At 40.6% G+C, this 19,683-nt stretch overlaps 1 protein-coding gene across 1 annotated transcript in view; it reads right to left on the minus strand.

Annotated features, from left to right (window-relative positions):
- Positions 1–19,683, minus strand: part of LOC136885576 (protein takeout) — a 47,590-nt gene that overhangs the window by 12,037 nt on the left and 15,870 nt on the right. Inside the window, exons 2-3 of the mRNA XM_067158227.2 lie at positions 13,291–13,386; positions 4,257–4,404 (exon numbers count right to left, since the gene is read on the minus strand). Of these exons, the coding sequence (XP_067014328.1) occupies positions 4,257–4,404; positions 13,291–13,386 (244 nt within the window). The remainder of the gene's footprint in view (positions 1–4,256; positions 4,405–13,290; positions 13,387–19,683) is intronic.

Raw genomic sequence — 19,683 nt, forward strand, 5'->3', positions numbered from 1 at the left:
GAGAAATGCTGGTGATATATCGGAAAAGTCTACAGTTTATTTTTTTGAAGATTTTAACGTAAGATGAATTTGTTTGAATTTTCAAATAACTTTTCCATGTCAGCTGTTCTAGTGGTAAAACTTTAAATTTTAATGTATGATGCTTTATTTAAATGCTTCAATTACATCTTGGAATATGAAAGTAATAAATGGTGCATTAAATAATGCTGATTATTAAAGTATTCTCCAAACCTAACCTATGTTTTGGGTGATCCATGTCAAGATAATAAATCAAAGGGGTTATGAACCATTTTGACAGCTCTAATTCTACCAATATATCTTGGCATGGGACAGTTATGTATGTCTTTATTGAAGAGCTTAATTGGTAAAAACAAAGGGTAAAAATACCGCGCGAGTTGGCCGTGCGGTTAGGAGCGCGCAGCTGCGAGCTCGCATCCGGGAGATAGTGGGTTTTGAACCCCACTGCCGGCAGCCCTGAAGATGGTTTTCCGTGGTTTCCCCATTTTCACACCAGGCAAATGCTGAGGCTGTACCTAAGGCCACGGCCGCTTTGTTCCCATTCCTAGGCCTTTCCTGTCCCATCGTCGCCATTATGTGACGGTGTGACGTAAAGCAAACAGAAAAAAATTAAAGTCACAGCACCCAAAGACATTCCTGTATTGAGCGCCTAAAATGTCACCAGGACACTTTTCTTTCCTGATACGCTCAGCTTGTTAAAAGCCAAATGTAATTAATGTTACTGGCTTCACGCCCCGCTAACTACTTCTACGATTTTCGGAGACGCCGATGTGCAGGAATTTAGTCCTGCAGGAGTTATTTTTACGTGCCAGTAAATCTACCGACACGAGGCTGACGTATTTGAGCACCTTCAACTACCACCGGACTGAACCAGGATCGAACCTGCCAACTTGGGGTCAGAAGGCCAGCACCTCAACAGTCTGAACCACTCAGCCCGACTTGTGAAAACTAGATGAAGTCATATTTACCTTTATCATGTTTAACTTTTTCCCTCCACAAAGATATTTAATTCTCTTTCATGGGCCCCGGTAGTGGGTAGGCCAGTTGTCCCAACCATAAATATATATTTTTTGGGGAATGATAGATTATAGCCCTATAGTACTATGATCTTTCTTTCTTAATCAGTTTATCCTTCAGGGTTGGTTTTCTCTCGGACTCAGCGAGGGATTTCACCTCTACCACTTCAAGGGCAGTGTCCTGGAACGTGAGACTTTGAGTATGGTGATGAAACTGGTGAGGAGGGCCATTACCTCGCCCAGGAGGCCTCACCTGTTATGCTCAACAGGGGCCTTGTTGGAGGATGGGAGGATCGGAAGGGATAGACAAGGAAGAGGGAAGGAAACGGCCGTGGCCTTAGGTGCCTGGAGGAGAAGTAGGAAAATACGAAAAACCACTTCGAGGATGGCTGAGGTGGGATTTGAAACCCTTCTACTCAGTTGACCTCCCGAGGCTGAGTAGACCCCGTTCCAGCCCTCGTACTATTTGTTTTCAACTTTCATGGCAGAGCCGGGAATCGAAACCGGGCCTTCCGGGAGTGGCACACATTAACCACTACACCACAGAAGCGGACTAGTACTACAATGCTACCTATATGTTTATGTTAGTGCTGAAATCCGATTTCTTACTTTACTAATGCTGAAAGCCCGAAAATGTAATGTTATTCTTTAATAGGGGAATCAGTCTAGAAGGAAATGTTGAAAGTGATGTGATATCTATCCAGGTTCAGTTGTTATCCTAATACTATGGGTTACAGTACATTGCACGTATATAAAAGATGCCACTTACAAACTTGTTTTTTATCCGCGAAATTCTGCGGCCACAAAAGTCACTATTTTTCAAGAATGACGACGTCTACACATGATAGATTGTCTGATTGTGCTGTTTTGAACCTTCTTTCTGTCATTTTGAAGTTATTCGCGATCATGAATAATAAACAATCGGCTTTTAGCAACGGCTGATGCATAACGGCTGGTTGAGCTCCATGCGGTACTGGATCGTGACGTCACAGCGCGCCGCTTACGTCAGAGGCCGTTTCACTCGCCTTGCGGAAAGGCACTATTAAATATTTTTTTAATGGTAGAAAACAAGGCAACATACCACAATGTAATACGTTTACATACTATTTCATTGGTGTACTTTTCAAAAAAAATATTTTTGAAAATGATGCATGTTCCCAATTATAGATAATTTAGAGTTCCTGGAAAATGTCGGCTTTCTTCGCTTTATCCCGGCATTCCTTTAATGAGACATCCCACAAACAAGGCCTTTCTATTATATCATTAATTAAGTTCAAAGTAATCTTGCTCCACTCCATTTCTGACTATAAATTTTAGTATAGTGCAGAGAGAACGACACACGTGCGCGCACTGTATTTAACAAAGAGAATGAGTGTTGCGGAGTGTTGTAAATATAATCCTACGTCGTTTGCGTCGTTTGGCTATCTGTTGACATGGAAACGGCAAGGAAGTTGCCGAAGCTGTGCCAACATCTCACGAGCAACGAATTGACTTGACATGTTTTCAACTTGGAGTGGAAAACACGCCAACATGTTAAAAGTGTTAACCTCAACATTCTGAGTTAACATGCAAAGTCAATTGGAAGACACAATCACAATATACAGGTCAATTGTAACATGTTAAATTTAACATGTTGGTGTTAAATGTTAATTAGTGGAGACCGGTCTTTACACAGTACTATTGTTTCATCTTCCCTTCGCCGATGCTAGTTACGAGTAGATTACACTCGCCGTAACAACACTATAATCAAAGCTACATTTCCTCGTCCGGTGGCGTGTCGCTTTAGTGTCGATAATATTATGAGATTTAATTTCCATCGAAAGCGATATTCTTATCTGTCGGTAAGTCATGCTCATGCTTAGCCATATTTCAGTAATGTGTAGCACAGAACACCATCTTGGAACACCACATCATGACTCGACTATAGAGCGTGCTCAGCTGTTGCAATAGCTCTTATCCACGCTAGACACTACAGGTCCAGGATTATACTGGAAGTTGCAGAAATACGTAGAAATCCTAACAATTTCAACAGGGACACTGGCTATCAATTAAGTAATAGCTGGTTGCCAGCCATTAAGGATTTACACAGGTATTTATTTCCCTTCCTTGTCCCTTCACTATTGTCATTTCGTTTCGGTATTTTCCAAATTCGTACGTTCCACATCGCCAGACGTTTCATTCCAGGCTTGGGTCAATGTCATACTTTCATATGTGTGTATACATGTTATGCTATGTGACCCTCTCAGACTGATCACGACCGACTTGTTGCATCGCTCTAGCTAGCTAGCGCAGCGAGGGATCCACTCGGCCGTGGACTAATTCTGATGGTTCCGTCAGCTTCCGCTTCGAACGCTACGCTGTACGGCGTCCGGTGAGCCATCTGGTGACGAAAGAACGTACCATTTCCACGTCTATTATAACGTCTAAATCCAAACCTCGTTGTTTGAGAAACCTTTCTCGTGAACACGGGGCTGCCTGGCGGAGACGGTAAAGGCGTGCTCGGTTCGCCCGGTAAGACGTGGGTTTGAATCACCGTCAGGAAGTCGTAAAATTTAAGAAACGATATTTCCACTTCCGGAGGTGCATATGGCCCTGAGATTCACTCAGCCTATACTAAAAATGAGTACCAGGTTAATTCCTGGGGGCAAAGGCGGTCGGGCGTAGACCTAACCACTCTACCCCATCACGTGCCGAGGTTAACAATGGTGGAAGCCTTTACCTTCCACTCCTCCAAGGGCCTTCATGGCCTGTACGGAGGTGACTTTGCTTTGCTTCGCTTTTTTCTCGTGAACAGTCGAGATTTTCTTCTGAAGACGCAGAATCTGAGGTTCACTCAGCCTACACCAAAAATGAGTACCAGGTAAATTCCTGGGGGCAAAGGCGGCCGGGCGTAGATCTAACCACTCTACCTCATCACGTGCCGAGGTTAACAATGGTGGAAACCTTTACCTTCCACTCCTCCAAGAGCCTTCATGGCCTGTACGGAGGTGACTTTGTTTTGCTTCGCTTTTTCGAGATTTTCTTTTGAAGACGCAGAACAAAGTTCTCTGCGAAACGTAAAGAATATTACCTTATTTTCTTGACACGGCATAAGCCCAAAAGCCTGCATCATGTCTATTGGCGCATATTGTGTTTCATTCTAATTGTACTTGGAGTTGAGAGAGCCGCATCAGAATGATCCAAAGTTTTCTCGTAAAATGAGAGCACTGTATAACAATTTACCTGACTCTGTGGATCTGCACCCCGGAGATGCCGTAGGTCTTGGTGTTTTTGAGAGCCATGTCGGCAGTCCAGTTTCCATTGCGGTACTGCACTAGAAGCTCTTTGATGTAGGCTGGCTCTGAAGGCAGCAGATCCAGTTCAGGAAAACCTGAAGGAAACAATAGAAAACTTGATACCACTAGGGATCGAACTCCCATGTAATATGAAATATGTGCACAACAATTTAGGAATTATCAATGAAATACAGTATATAACAGAATTAATATACTAAATTTAAAAAACCGAGCTCGATAGCTGCAGTCGCTTAAGTGCGGACAGTATCCAGTATTCGAGAGATAGTAGGTTCGAACCCCACTGTCGGCAGCCCTGAAAATGGTTTTCCGTGGTTTCCCATTTTCACACCAGGCAAATGCTGGGGCTGTACCTTAATTAAGACCACGGCCGCTTCCTTCCCAGTCCTAGCCCTTTCCTGTCCCATCGTCGCCATAAGACCTATCTGTGTCGGTGTGACGTAAAGCAACTAGCAAAAAAAAAAATTAAAAAATATTCTCATATTCTTTTAATTACCCTTATGGTCATGATATGAGACAAATTTGGTTTTAAATACCCCCATACTTTATGACAAATTCATCGTTGTTGCTTTGGATCGCAGGTTCTCAAAACTATTATGAGATTGTACCCCTCACTCATGGCTAAAAGTTCAATGTATCCCCACGACAAAACCCTAAATATAGATTTTAAAAATATGACTACCTGGATAATTATTAAGGTATTTTAATTGATTATAAACCATTCTCTCAAATACACAACACAAATAAGACGGGATTGTGAAATTATTATATATATATACACATCGAGTTCAGCCTCTATGGACTGCGTGGTAACAACCAACTTCATTTCAGTGTCTAGGTCTTGTTCTTGTTCCGGCTTTGACTTCCTGCCAGTATCTTCTGGGCCCAGCAACGAGTGCCTGTTTATGCTCTTCAGACAAAGGTCCTCTCCGTCTTCTGGAAGTTGATGCCATTTGGAAACCTTGATAGTTGTTCACTAATCTTCTGAATGCGTTCCTGTCATGAATTTCTTGGTCTTAAATACGAATATGCCTCAGATCTTTTTCGCATTCCTGGAACCATCCCGACCTTGTTGCCTTAGATTGAATAAAATTCCATATTCTTTTTGTTAGTCGATCATCAGTCATCCTCAAGAGATGACCATAAAGTAATAGCCGTCTCTTCTTAATTGACGCTGTGAGAGGTTCTGTCTTGCTGTACAAATCCTCATTTGGTCTCATTCGCCACTGCCCATCAACTCACCTTTTGCCTAGGATTTTTCTTAGTATCCTGCGCTCTCTTTCTTCCAGCCGGTCAGCTTGACCTTTACTACTTAAGGTCAAAGTTTCAGACGCATATAATCCCTCAGGTTTTACAACTGTGTTATAATGTCGGAACTTGGCCCCTATACTCATAGATTTTTTATTATAGATATTCTTTGTCATTTGGTATGCTTGGTCTTACTTCCTCATCCTGACATTAATTGCTTCCTCTTCTAATCCATTCTGCTGGATGACTTCACCAAGATATCTGAAATTCTTGACACGGCCGATTTTTCCAAGATTAGTGGTCATCCATTCATTCCATCACAGATGTTTGTCATGAAATTAAATATATTTTTTTAACACACCACAAGAAATGTACGAGTTTATGTCTGTGCCTTTGCTGGCAGGACCTAGTGTTTACAGTGCACTATGTCTTCTGGTATGGGCTAGAGCAATTTTGTTACTTTCATTGACCTGTCTCAGCTTTATCCTTAGCTTTGACAAAATGAAAGTGACTGAGGTATGAGTAATGCTAGTAATGCCATTCCTTCTGCAGCCAGTCCCTGCTATGAATGGTGTGAAAATATTGCTCATAGGGTCAGTTGGTGCATGCATTTCAGTGGGCTTGGCAGACTGATGTGTAATAGCAACTTGTGGCTCGGTGAGGAAAGCAATGGGAAACTACCTCACTCCTCATTTCCCTAGTACACCTCTTCAGTGATGCCTAGGCCATCTATGACAGCTGATGGCGGAACTGTTGAGGATCCAACCAGCCTTCGGGCTGAGGACTAAACATACACATACATGTCTGTATCAAGCCCATAAATTTAAGGGCATTTTATAGATAATTTTCAGTGATTTTTTTGGGTCATCAACATCCACGCTATAGCTATGACTAGGGTCCGGATGTTTATGACAGATCATATTTTTCTTTATTTTATTTCCATGGAAAATATAGCTTAAGCATTATTTTATCTACGGTGACTAAAATTTTCACGGGCATAATAAAGCCATATTTTGGATTTTTAAATTTTTGTCATTTTCCGGTAATTTTTCATATATTACGGCCATATTTCCCCGTGAATTTTCGTATTTTTGTCATATTTTTATCTTTTTATCCCGTTTTCGCATACCTGCTTGCAATCGTCTCAAACACGGATTTTTCACATCTCCTTATTGTTGTCTGTAATTTCTTAAAATTGTCTTTCTTATAAATATATATTTATGTGAATTAGGAGGGTAAGCTCTATAGAAAGAGTCAGACGCGTATAAAGCGACAGAAAGGTGAGCCTGAATTAAACACTAATGATTTGATATACAACCTGTGACAATAAAGTTCGGTGATGTCAGAACGGTCGACCCGGTAACACTGGCGACACACAACGCTGCACCTCCGTAGCAGCAGGTTTTGACCACTTGCTCCCAACGTTGTGCAGTTGAGCATCGCGTGCGTGCCGTGTAAGACCTGTTTGACACAGTGCGTGTTTAGTGAGTTAGTTCTGAACTGCGAACTGGAACATGAATGATCAAAAGATAAATGTACAGTTTTGTTTTATGCTTGGCAAGACACCGAAATAAACGCATGCGATGCTGGTGCGTGTTTATGAAGACCAAGCACGTCCTTGAAGTGTGTGTACGAGTGGTTCACCCGTTTTCCAGGAGGCCGGGAAAGTGTTTCTGACAACCCCCGTAGCGGAAGACCGGCGACCGCCGTCAGTGACGAAAACATTGAGAAGGTGAGGACATTAATCACGAACGATCGGCGATTAACTATGCGCTTGATAGCGGATGAACTGCAGATTAACCGTGAATCCGTGCGACAAATCGTTACCCAGAAATTAGGGAAGAGAAAAACGTGTTCTCGTCTTGTGCCACATCACTTGACTGACGATCAGAAGCAGGCACGTTTAGAGGCTTCACAGGATTTTGTCGAAGCGGTGGATGCGACACCAAATTTTTTGAACTGTATTGTCACTGAGGATGAAACCTGGTGTCTCAGGTACGACCCTGAAACGAAACGGCAAAGCAACATGAAATGGCGTTCTCCAGGGTCCCCTCGTCGGAAGAAGGTCAGAGCCGAAAAGTCGCGCATCAAACTCGCTTTGAAAGGAAAGAGATTTGACGATATTCCTGACATCCAACGAAACGTGACGAGGCTTTTGAGCACCATCCAAAAGGAAGTCTTCTTGCAAATTTTCCAGGACATGTATCGCCGATCTTAGCAGTGCATAGTTATGGGAGGGGACTATTTCGAAGGACGGTAAGGTCACTGTCGTGCATTGTTCATCTATGTTGATAGTACAGGACTATTCACCGAACTTTATTGTCACAGGTTGTATTTTAAATATGCCCCAATAAGATTGAGTGGTCTTTTCTCCTTTACAAGTGAATGTTGCGTGAAAATAGAAGATCGTTCGTATTTGAAAAATTTAATATATGCAATTTGCTATTGTAATTATTTGTGATCGCCTATCAAAATGTAACATTTATTTCATTCTCTGCAGAGTCGAGAGTTACCTTTGGATTGAGTACCATAATTAAATAAATTCGAAATACCGTATAATAATAAAAATTGATATTAATACGTATTTATTAATATTATTATTAAAATCACAGGAATAGAACCAGATCTGCGGCTGTGAAAGCCTTTTTTGAAATATTATTATTATTGAATGTGCTAGCTTCTAAAAGTATATTTACAATACAATGTTAATTTAAACAGCGGCAAAATTTGAAGAATTTCGAAAATGTTATTTAAAAAATTTTGGTGTCATATTTATTGTCATATTTTAATACTTTTTAGGTCATAAATGCTTACATATTTCTAACATTTTTAGGTCATAAACATTCGGGCCCTAGCTGTGACCCAAGGCAGATTTGGAGAAGTCAGCCTCTTCAGTATCGAATGCCTTTGCATCACAAAAAGTACGCCACAAGTTCCAGTTTCTCTAAAACGTTACTGTACTCACATTTGTTTCTAAAATACAGGAACATTACTCATATACGTTGTATTTCAGTCCCTATAAAATAACTTTCAAAATTATATATAATAAGAGTTTTGTCTGTGCATTGATCCGAATTTTTAAAAAATTGGTATTTCTGTATCGGTCTTGTCCTCAGTAACAAGGAAATGGACTTTTTAATTTTCCGTCATGTCTCTCTGTATGTATGTATGCGCATCACGAGAAAATGCCTGAACAGAATTTAATGAAAATCGGTATCTAAAGTTGGGAAATGAAGCACTACAATCTAGGGTGTAAATAATTTTATTCACACTGAGCGAAATGGTAGATTAGGGGAACGCCTAAAATGATGTAGAATTAAATGCCCGATAATTTATGTCTAATACATTTTACCGCAATGTGATTTTCCTACAATATCGAAAGCTCATAAAACTGATCTACAAATAAAATTACGTTGACCATTGTTGTGGTGTGATTTGTCTGTTCTGCTGCCACTCATCTCCGATAGATGGGATTACTGCTGTGCCCCGAGTAAAACAGCATGCTGGGATATTGACGGGAAATAGCTGAGGAGTTAGATATGCCATATGATTGTCCCGTCAACGACAGGCACTGCAGCTAGTTGATTAATTAATTAATTAGTTTTGTAATTTTATCGGTTACTAGCGAATGTACCCGTGCTTCGCTACGGTATTCTACATTGTATTCGAATATCGAAGTAAATAGTGTACATGCAGTAAATAAGATTGTTTTAAAATTGCATGTCTCTTAGCGTTATCCGAGAAAGAGCATGGGAAGGTCCCCGTACGTTGTTTCCAATGTAAAGTGTTTGTTACGGATTTGTGATATAACGGCAAGCTCACTTGCCTACTGCCATTCACAATCGAGTTGGAAAGTTTACATTATAATTGCAGGCCCCATTGCCTACTACGCGGACAGAATCGATTTGGGGAGTTTTCGTTAAAATGGCAGCCCCCCTTTCCTACTTCCAGACAGATTACAGTTGAGGAGACTTTATTATAATGGGAGGCAATTACCGTACTATCACTCGAAATTGAGTTGTGCAGTTATCATTATAATGCCAGGCCCATTTTCCTACTGCCAGCCAGCTTACTGCCAGTCACACCAAGTTGGTGAGTTTCCATCAAAATAGCAGGCCACTATGCCTAATGCCAGTCACATTTTAGATGAGGATATTTCTTTATAATGGCGGGCACCCTTGCCTACTGCCAAACACAATCGGGTAGGGGAGTTTTACACAAAACTGCATGCTCACTTGCCTGCTGCAAGTCAAATCGAGAAGTGAACTATTCATTACAATTTTAGGCCTTTCTTATTAATGACAATTACACAGGAGTTGGAGAAGGAACCCTTTCCTACTGCCAGCCAAAGTCGGTGTGGGGAGTACTGATTACAATAGCAGACCCACCCTTTCTCGATCGCTACAAATCGACATCAGTGAATATATATAGATCGACATACGAAAGTATATGCATGTTTACAATATTGAAGACCTTCATTTACAGATTAACTGCTACTAAACGTACGTCATGTCGACAAAGGATTATACCATAAGACACGCCGGATTTAGTGGCCTAAATGGCTGGTCTTATGATATGTCGTCTATTCTTGGGTCAGATTGAGTTAGAAACGTGGAACAGGGTAAAGTTTTTGTAAGATTATCTCACATTACATTACTTTTCGGATAATTATTTGACAGCTACGTACATAGCATTTGGCTCATATATGGCTACTGGGTGGGCCAATTTTCGTGAAGAGTTTGATGATTCTGTATTTCATATAAGTAATCAAAAGTACGAATTATGCATGTGAAAATTCCAAATTGACTTAACATCGATTAATAGAGAAAAATCAAACGTAAAAGGGATACAGATACGGCAAAAAGTCATAAGACCAAAGTTGTAGATCATTCCAAATTGAACGGAGATTGTGCAATCCGTTATGTGATAGGAATTTCCGAAGGTGTGCACCATCGTTAAAATTGCCTTCATATTTCGATATTCTTCGGGGATAAAAAGTGAAAAATGTAATGATCTTGTTAGTTTTCCGTTCATTACAGGCTAAAACGTATCATTTTGTCAAATTTCAATTATCTTCCTTTTCTTCTGGCAGATTATGCCGCAATCTGGATTTTGGGCGAGGCGGGTAAAAATTAGGACTTTCAGGAAACTAAACCAAAAAATTATGCAGATGGTCATTATTACCCCTTAAACGGAAAGCTGTACGAAAATTTCGCCAAAATAGTCAGTGTAGAGGCACACTGCCGTTACGATTTGATTTATATAGATAAGGAATCTGCTCCATGTAAAACACCTTTTGGGCTATGTCCGCTGGACTTAACCTGCAAAACTGACCATTCATGATATCTCCCTTATTAATCCTCCTGACGAAAAAATGCACATGAAAAAAAGGTTTAGAGGTGGAATTCCATCACGTTTGTTCGATTTCCAGTCAGGTTGGTCTTTTTCTGTATATATTGTGGAAGAGTAAAATCACCATTTCGGTTCCCTATAAACCGCCAGTCCATTCCGGAACATGAAATGTTATTTACGTTTAAAACCTACCTTTGGACAGGTGGATGCTAAATATAAATTTTGGTTCGAATGTCTTCAGTAGTTTTCAAGTTGTAAGGAATACGCTTTACACGCACCCGCTCGTGAGTTAAGTCCGATGGGACTTGTACAGAAAAACGGTCCGTTAATGAAATCTCCCTTATTAATCCTCGTATCGAAATGATGCACATGAGAAAAAAGGTTTAGAAATTAATTTCTACCAAGGTAGGTAGGTTTCCATTAAGTTTGGTTGTGTATATTTTGTGGAAGTGCAAAATCACTGTTTCGGTTTCGTATAAACCCCCAGTCAGTTCAGGGATTTAGAAACAATATTTGCCCTAAAACCTATCAAGGACAGGTGTATTCTAAATACGAATCTTGGTGGAAATACATCCAGTAGTTTCTAGCACTCGCGTACATACGGCGTAATTAAGGAAGAAAATAATACAGTTAAGAAAGTTGAAACTAATAGAAAATGGATTATAACTGAGGACAGCCGGATAACGACAAATATGTAAATGCCAAGTGAATGTATTGGAAAATCAAGTGCCCCTCAATAAATTATGCTAGTGTGAGTTATGGATATAATAAAGCGGTAACAGAGGAGAAATTTAGGTCCAGTGATTCTTAGGTAAACAAATAATAAGAAGATGACTAATGGTGTTATTAATCTATTCGAGGGCGGTTATAACCTCCAACGATATTCCGCCAATATCCCGCAGATGAGCCGATTGACGCCTCTCTTGCCATCTACCCAAGGAACAACCACGAATTTAAAAGCATGATGAGGAAAATGTCAATACGTTACTTCCCTACTCGCATGCAGTCAGAGACGTTGCCATGGTAACCTGTAGGTTCGTTGTCGGTCTGTCGGTCACTAAATGCAGAGCATGATACCAGCAGAAAATTGTAAATTTCTCCGTCATGTGAAGAGTAAGGTAAATTATGAACATAACGAACGTTGTTTATAATGAAGAGACGTTTCACGTACGGTAAACGAAGTTTACAGAAAATCAATAGTATAAGAGAAAATGGAGGAAAACCATTCTGGTTTTCCTATAAACACCCCGTCTATTCAAAGATTTTAAAATGATATGCATATCGAAACCTTCCCTGGGATGAGTATACTCTAAATATGAAGTTTGGCTGAGATCTATTAAGCCGTTTCGACGTGATGGTGGAAAAACCATTCTGGTTTTCCTATAAACCCCCGTCTATTTAAAGATTTTAAAATGATATGCATATCGAAACCTTCCCCGGGATGAGTATACTCTAAATATGAAGTTTGGTTGAGATCTATCTAGCCGTTTCGACGTGATGGTGAAAAAAACATTCTGGTTTTCCTATAAACCCCCCGTCTATTCAAAGATTTTAAAATGATATGCATATCGAAACCTTCCCCGGGATGAGTATACCCTAAATATGAAGTTTGGTTGAGATCTATCCAGCCGTTTCGACGTGATGGTGGAACAGACAAACAGACAAACAAACAGACACGAAACGTAAAAACCACCGATTCGGTCTTGAGTTGACCTAAAACGGATAAATATCTGAAAAATTGGCAAAACAAAAGAAATTACAGACAGCGGACCCCCTACAATTTTATTTATATAGATATTAAATGGATATAGACTGTATTAAAGTGTCTGCTATAGTTATATTTGTATGTGCTATTGATGGGTTTTATGGTCGGAGGTTGTAGAGTGGGCTTCGGCTGGTCCGACGACTCTGCCTCCGACCAACCAACCGAGCAGCGGAAGGGTCTACCGTGGCTTTACGCCTCTGCATTCGGGAGACGGAGAAGGGCCGGTTCCCACCGTCGGCTGTCCTGAGAGTGGTTTTCCGTGGTTTTCCATTCTCCTGCACTAAGGCGAATTCCGGGACAGTTCCTAGTATACGCCACGACCGACAACGATCTCACCTTCTCCGATAAAAATATCCTGGGCTGAGAGACGGCGTCACCGTCTAGGAGGCCCGCCTCCCCCTTCAGGGAAGGAATAAAAACAATTTAATAGTAGATTTTTATTAAATTTATTTGAGGGGGCTCAATTTATTTTTTATATTACTGCAGCCGGCCACGTATCGCATTCGTTACGCCTGTGGTTCTGTTAACAACGAATTTCTCGTCATTGTTCCATTGAAAATAAAACATGACCCTTGCTCGAGAATGATATAAAGCTCACCATTTTTAATTACATCTGGAATAAGGACTTGGAGTCTGTTCCTGAGACAAGTGTCCAGGTCAGGAGTCTTCCTGCTGCACAGTCCTAGCTTCTTGCCTGGAAGAGAAAAGAAATAAAAAGTAAGTATGTTGAACAACGTCAAATTGATACGTTCATACATAAATACATTCATAAAGATAAAATCCACAGTTCTATCCCTTCAGGGAAGCAACTTAATGTTGAAAACATCCCAGGGATGTGAGCTACTAATTTTAGATACATAAAATATAATAAAAAAGTGTGAGAATAGATTCTTTATTTATTCCTGAAAATTACAATCCATTTCTTAATCATTGTTATCCGGTCGATTATGTCACGGCCGACTGGATCCCTCGCTGCGCTCCTTATACCGTCCTTGACAATCGCTTGTGAGGCCCAGCATAAAGCTGTAATTGGAACGTTTCACCGTTATGCCGCTGGAGCGCTGGCCTACTACCCACTGACAGGAAGCTGTATACCGCAAATTGCCGCATTTCCAGTTTTATTTATATGGTTTTGCTGTCGTTCATGTTGGCAATGTGTTCGCAATGAGGTGCTTGTTGGCTTGATATTGAGATCTGATAGTTATGTGCTAGTGAGTTTCTTTTTTATTGTGTAGTATGGTGATTATATTTTTTAAATTGTGTTTACAAACCTTGGAATTTGTGACATTATTGTGCGCCTTTTTGTACTTCGAGGAGAAATTTTATGAAAACAAAAACAAAGTGATTTCTCGCTGTAACTTCGTCCTGAACAAGGATTTTAATTTATGCGCTAATTAGTTTTTCAATGGTGTGGTGATTTGCTTTTCTTTAACTGTGTGAGGAAATATTCGAATATACTGTATATTGCTGTGTGGCTTTTTTGTATTCCGAAGAAGAAAATAAGAAGAGCAAAGGGACACTATAATTTCACGAGTTCTCTGTAGACCAGGTCAAAACTACGGAGCGGCTAAAAGCAGGTAGCACTCTCATCTTAGTTTTCCATTTCTATTTCGGGTATTTACCTTCGTTCTTTCTTTTTCTTTCTTTCTTACTTGGTTTACGCCTCCAGCGTTGGCTTTTCTCTTGGACTCAGTGAGGGATCCCACCTCTACCACCTCAAGGGTGGTGTCCTGGAGCGTGAGACTGCAGGTCGGGGGATACAACTGGGAAGGATGACCAGTACCTCGCCCAGGTGGCCGCAACTTCTATGCTGAACAGGAGTCTTGTGTTGGGGATGGGAAGATTGGAAGGCATGGACAAGGAAGAGGAAAGGAAGCAGCCGTGGCCTTAAGTTAATTACCAACCCGGCATTTGCTTGGAGGAGAAGTGGGAAACTATGGAAAACCACTTCGAGGATATTTGAGGTGGGAATCGATACCCCCTCTACACAGTTGACCTCCTAAGGCTGAGTGGACGCCGTTCCAGCCTTCGTACCACTTTTGAATTTCGTGGCAGGGCCAGGAATCGAACCGGGGCCTCCGGGAGTGGCAGCTAATTACGCTAATCAGGTATTTTTATCCATGAATCTTCTTTCATAGAATAGTCCTTTAAGAGGTGTCATATTTGCCATATGACAGCAACAGAACATATTTTTATCCATGATAATCTGAACTTTAACATTTAAACATTGACAAGTAAGAATCACTACGGCTATGACGGTAAGGCCAACGTATGAAGTGTTGTTACCTGAACAATGGGGCCGATGACCTAGATGTTAGGCCCCTTTAGACAACAAGCATCATCATCGAGCAGAGAACAATTTACAATTTATTTACTCAAAATACTTTTTCTCTCACTGAATTTTTATTTAAAATTCTTATTATTTTTTTTTCGCTATTTGTTTTACGTCGCACCGACACAGATAGGTCTTATGACGCCGGTGGAATAGGAAAGGGCTGACAGTGGGAAGGAACCGGCCGTGGCCTTAATTAAGGCACAGCCTGATGTGAAAATGGGAAACCACGGAAAACCATCTCCAGGTCTGCCGACAGTGGGGTTCGAACCCACTATCTCCTGGATGCAAGCTGACAGCTCACAGATGCACGCCGCGCGGCCAACTTGTCCGGTATTTAATATTCCAGTTAAAGGTATGGATGAAATGTCATCTAAAACTACATATTTTGACATTAAAATTGTCAACGTGTTTGAGTCAAAATATTTATATTATGCATACAACGAATATGGAAAAAGTAAGACTTTCATGTTTTGTCCAGCCCCCTTCCTGAGAGCAGCGCTTGAAGAATTTTAAAAGTCTAATTGAACAATGACTCTTAACCTCAATATTAACAGCAGAAGACAAAAGTATTGTGGTAAGTTCTGCTATGTATCTAAATGCCATGATAATAAAAACGATTACTATTATTCCTCACAATTAAGGAACGTCAGTTGGACTACTCCATCCTCCGCAGTTTCATTTCACGACGTTGTTTTGGCACATATCAATGAAAGTAGCCTTTACGATTAATAATTTTAACAATATCAGTCAATGTAACATACTATTTTATTCCCTAATTAAGATTCATCGTTAATCAGAGTCAATATCAGAACGTCAGCTGGACTGTCATCTCCCCGCAGTTTCATTTCACGACATCATTTTGGCAAATTTCAACGAAAGTAACCTTTAGGATTAATCATTTTAACAGTATTAACCTATGTAACATTCTCCATAACTCTAAATTACGATAAAACGGTAATGAAAGTCAATATATTTTCCATAAAGAAGTATGCATTTCTACCGCAAATAGGTCGGCCGCCAGCGCCACGTGTCGAGCTGTGTAACTACTCCGATTACAGTGCGTGGACCCGATTGTCAAGGCCGGTAAGGAGCTAGCTAGAGCGACGCATCAAGTCGGCCGTGATTATGTTAACAGTTTGCCTTTTTCTACCACTACGAGCGCTAATGTGAGTCAATGCATTGTTTCACTTGAGCACCACTATACGAGCGCTAATGTGAGTCAATGCACTGTTTCACTTGAGCACCACTATGAGCGCTAATGTGAGCCAATGCACTGTTTCACTTAAGCACACTACGAGCGCTAATGTGAGCCAATGCACTGTTTCACTTGAGCACCACTACGAGCGCTAATGTGAGTCAATGCACTGTTTCACTTGAGCACCACTATGAGCGCTAATGTGAGTTAATGCATTGTTTCACTTGAGCACCACTACGAGCGCTAATGTGAGTCAATGCATTGTTTCACTTGAGCACCACTATGAGCGCTAATGTGAGTCAATGCACTGTTTCACTTGAGCACCATTACGAGCGCTGATGTGAGTCAATGCATTGTTTCACTTGAGCACCACTACGAGCGCTAATGTGAGTCAATGCATTGTTTCACTTAAGCACCACTACAAGCGCTAATGTGAGTCAATGCATTGTTTCACTTGAGCACCACTACGAGCGCTAATGTGAGTCAATGCACTGATTCACTTGAGCACCACTACGAGCGCTAATGTGAGTCAATGCATTGTTTCACTTGAGCACCACTACGAGCGCTAATGTGAGTCAATGCATTGTTTCACTTGAGCACCACTACGAGCCCTAATGTGAGTCAATGCATTGTTTCACTTGAGCAACACTACGGGCGCTAATGTGAGTCAATGCATTGTTTCACTTGAGCAACACTACGAGCGCTAATGTGAGTCAATGCACTGTTTCACTTGAGCACCACTACGAGCGCTAATGTGAGTCAATGCATTGTTTCACTTGAGCACCACTACGAGCGCTAATGTGAGTCAATGCATTGTTTCACTTGAGCACCACTACGAGCGCTAATGTGAGTTAATGCACTGTTTCACTTGAGCACCACTACGAGCGCTAATGTGAGTCAATGCAGAGTTTTGCCCTTATAACTACGTTCGGTGTGGATTTTTTTTAAAAAATCAGAAAATCGCCTGAGGGCATTGAACAAAGGAATACTTTACAGAAAGTATAAAGTAAATAAGTTAATTTGGCAAGGATTTTAATAAAAAAGAAAACGAGTAAAAAACACGCGATTTTAGGCTGTTTTTCCGGAACTGCATTTAGGCCGGATGTGATTTTTTGTTTTTATTTTTTATTTAGATAGACCTTTCTAAGGCTTTCAATTTTAAACTACTCCGGGACCTTTAGCCTTTCAACTTTCGGCATAATTGAGGAAATTGCTTAATTTTACGTTTTTCGTAGTACGAGGACCCCTACTTTGTCTGCTAAGACATGTTTTCAGCATTTAAAATCTATCTTTGTAATACTACCATGGAGCAAGTCGACAGAATAACATATCTGGGGATAATATTTGACTGTAAACTATCTGAAGTGAGTGTGGACAGTTAGAGCCAAATAAATTTCTTTAAAAATCCATGATTCGATGTTTCTCTGTGTAGCTGTATATAAACAATTCGTAACACGAATTTATAAGTATATGTTCCACCTGTTCAACACAAAGTTGTTACCATTTAATAAATGATCTGTCTGAAATATTATATAAAAGGACATGTTTCGACCGTTCTTGGTGTCATTTTCAGCTTGAGAGTACAAGTATATATAACAGGAATACATAAAGAAACTAATGAGATAAATGACATTTATAATGACAGTTATAATAAAAACTGAGTATTTAAAATGTGCATTGTTCTTAAGTCCTGTTGTAGTAAGATGAATACTTAATTAACGTACTTTTTCGTGGCTCATTGTATTAAAGTAAAGTAAGAAATATATGAACTGGATTAAAGCCAGTTATATTTATTTAACAAAGTCGAGCTTTCCGCCAAATTACATTGGCCTTTATCAGGGCACGTGAAGGTCTGCCTCCGACAGTGAGCAAAGAAATTCTTCGAAGGAACGTGGAAGTCATGATCATACTATCCACGGCCTCCCACTAACTGGACTCAGGGATCGTCGCGCTGTGCCATGGTGGTGTGATGCAAGTATTTCTCGAGTACAAGTCTCCGTGTATTTGATAACTTGAAGCCGTCTTCCTTGGCCCCTCAAATATAAGACGGCTTCAAGTTATCAAATACATGGAGACCTGTACTCCAGAAATACATGCATAACACCACCATGGCACAGCGCGACGTTCCCTGATTCCTGAATCCACGGCCGGATAGTTTGGTTGTGACTTCTACGTTCCTTCGAAGAATGTCTTTGCTCACTGTCGGTGACAGACCTTCACATGCCCTTACGAAGGCCAATGTAATTTGGCGGAAAGCTCGGCTTTGTTAAATATATATGAGTGGATTTAATCCAGTTAGCTTATTTCTTTCTATATTTTCTTTCTTTGAACAGATTTGAACGAAAATTAGTTTGGCTGGAAGAGTTCCTTCAAAATTGGGCAATTAATATTATCTAGCTGAGAAAATAATATTTTTAAAAATTTATTTTATTTTTGCTAGAGGTCTGATGTTGCGCTATTAATGTTTTCAGCTGAATTAATGTACAGCCTGGTGCGAAATAGGGAAACCACAGAAAAACCACCTTCAGGGCTGCCAACGGTGGGTCTGAACCGTTGCCTACGTTATAATACAAGGCCTGGAAATAGAGCCCGTAAAACGCTATGGAAGTGGTTACACTGAAGTTCAATGCCGGGCCGCTAGGATCGCTATCTTGCCCCCTGTCTACCAGGCTCGCGCCTTTAAACGTGTTCATTAACTGAGTTGGTTGTGAATGTATTATGTATTTGTCTGATGTTAAGCATTCGCAGTTCCAGTCATGGTTTATTCATGAGAAATTAAAGGTAGTGGAATTTCGTTTCACAGGTTTCCAGTGAATGTTCGAAACATTATACAGAGGAAGTATTACGCATGAGATACGACTTCAAGCTGATGAAATTAGGCCTCTGTTCCTAAGTTTTGATCCGAGTTACGTCATAAGAATCGGACGATCCCAAAATTTGTCACTGGACTTTTTTAAAACTATTCTACCGTGATCGGCGATCATTTGAGAGGCATCTTCAAACTCAGAAATCTTAAATTAGGAAACCAACGAGGAAAATAATTTGCCCAACAAATTTCACGAAAATGAATGTAGCAAGAGCTAAAAATATTGTATTTTCACCTGAAACAATCTCTGGTTTGTAAAGTATGGAGGTGGTTTTGTCCCGAGAGCATAAAACACAGTTTAAAATAAGCCATTTGTTTTATGGAGCATTTTATTAAATTGTTCAATGCGCATAACGTCTGCAACACCTCACATGGGACATATTCAGGAACGAGAACAAACGCGCATCTTTTAACCGGGCGAGTTGGTCGTACGGTTAGGAGCGCGGCTGTGAGCTTGCATCCGGGAGATAGTGGGTTCGAATCCCACTGTCGCCAGCCCTGAAGATGGTTTTCCGCGGTTTCCCATTTTCACACCAGGCAAATGCTGGGGCTGTGCCTTAATTAAGGCCACGGCCGCTTCCTTCCCACTCCTAGC

Source organism: Anabrus simplex, chromosome 14, assembly GCF_040414725.1.
Source record: "Anabrus simplex isolate iqAnaSimp1 chromosome 14, ASM4041472v1, whole genome shotgun sequence".
In the NCBI taxonomy this organism is placed as follows: Eukaryota; Metazoa; Arthropoda; class Insecta; order Orthoptera; family Tettigoniidae; genus Anabrus; species Anabrus simplex.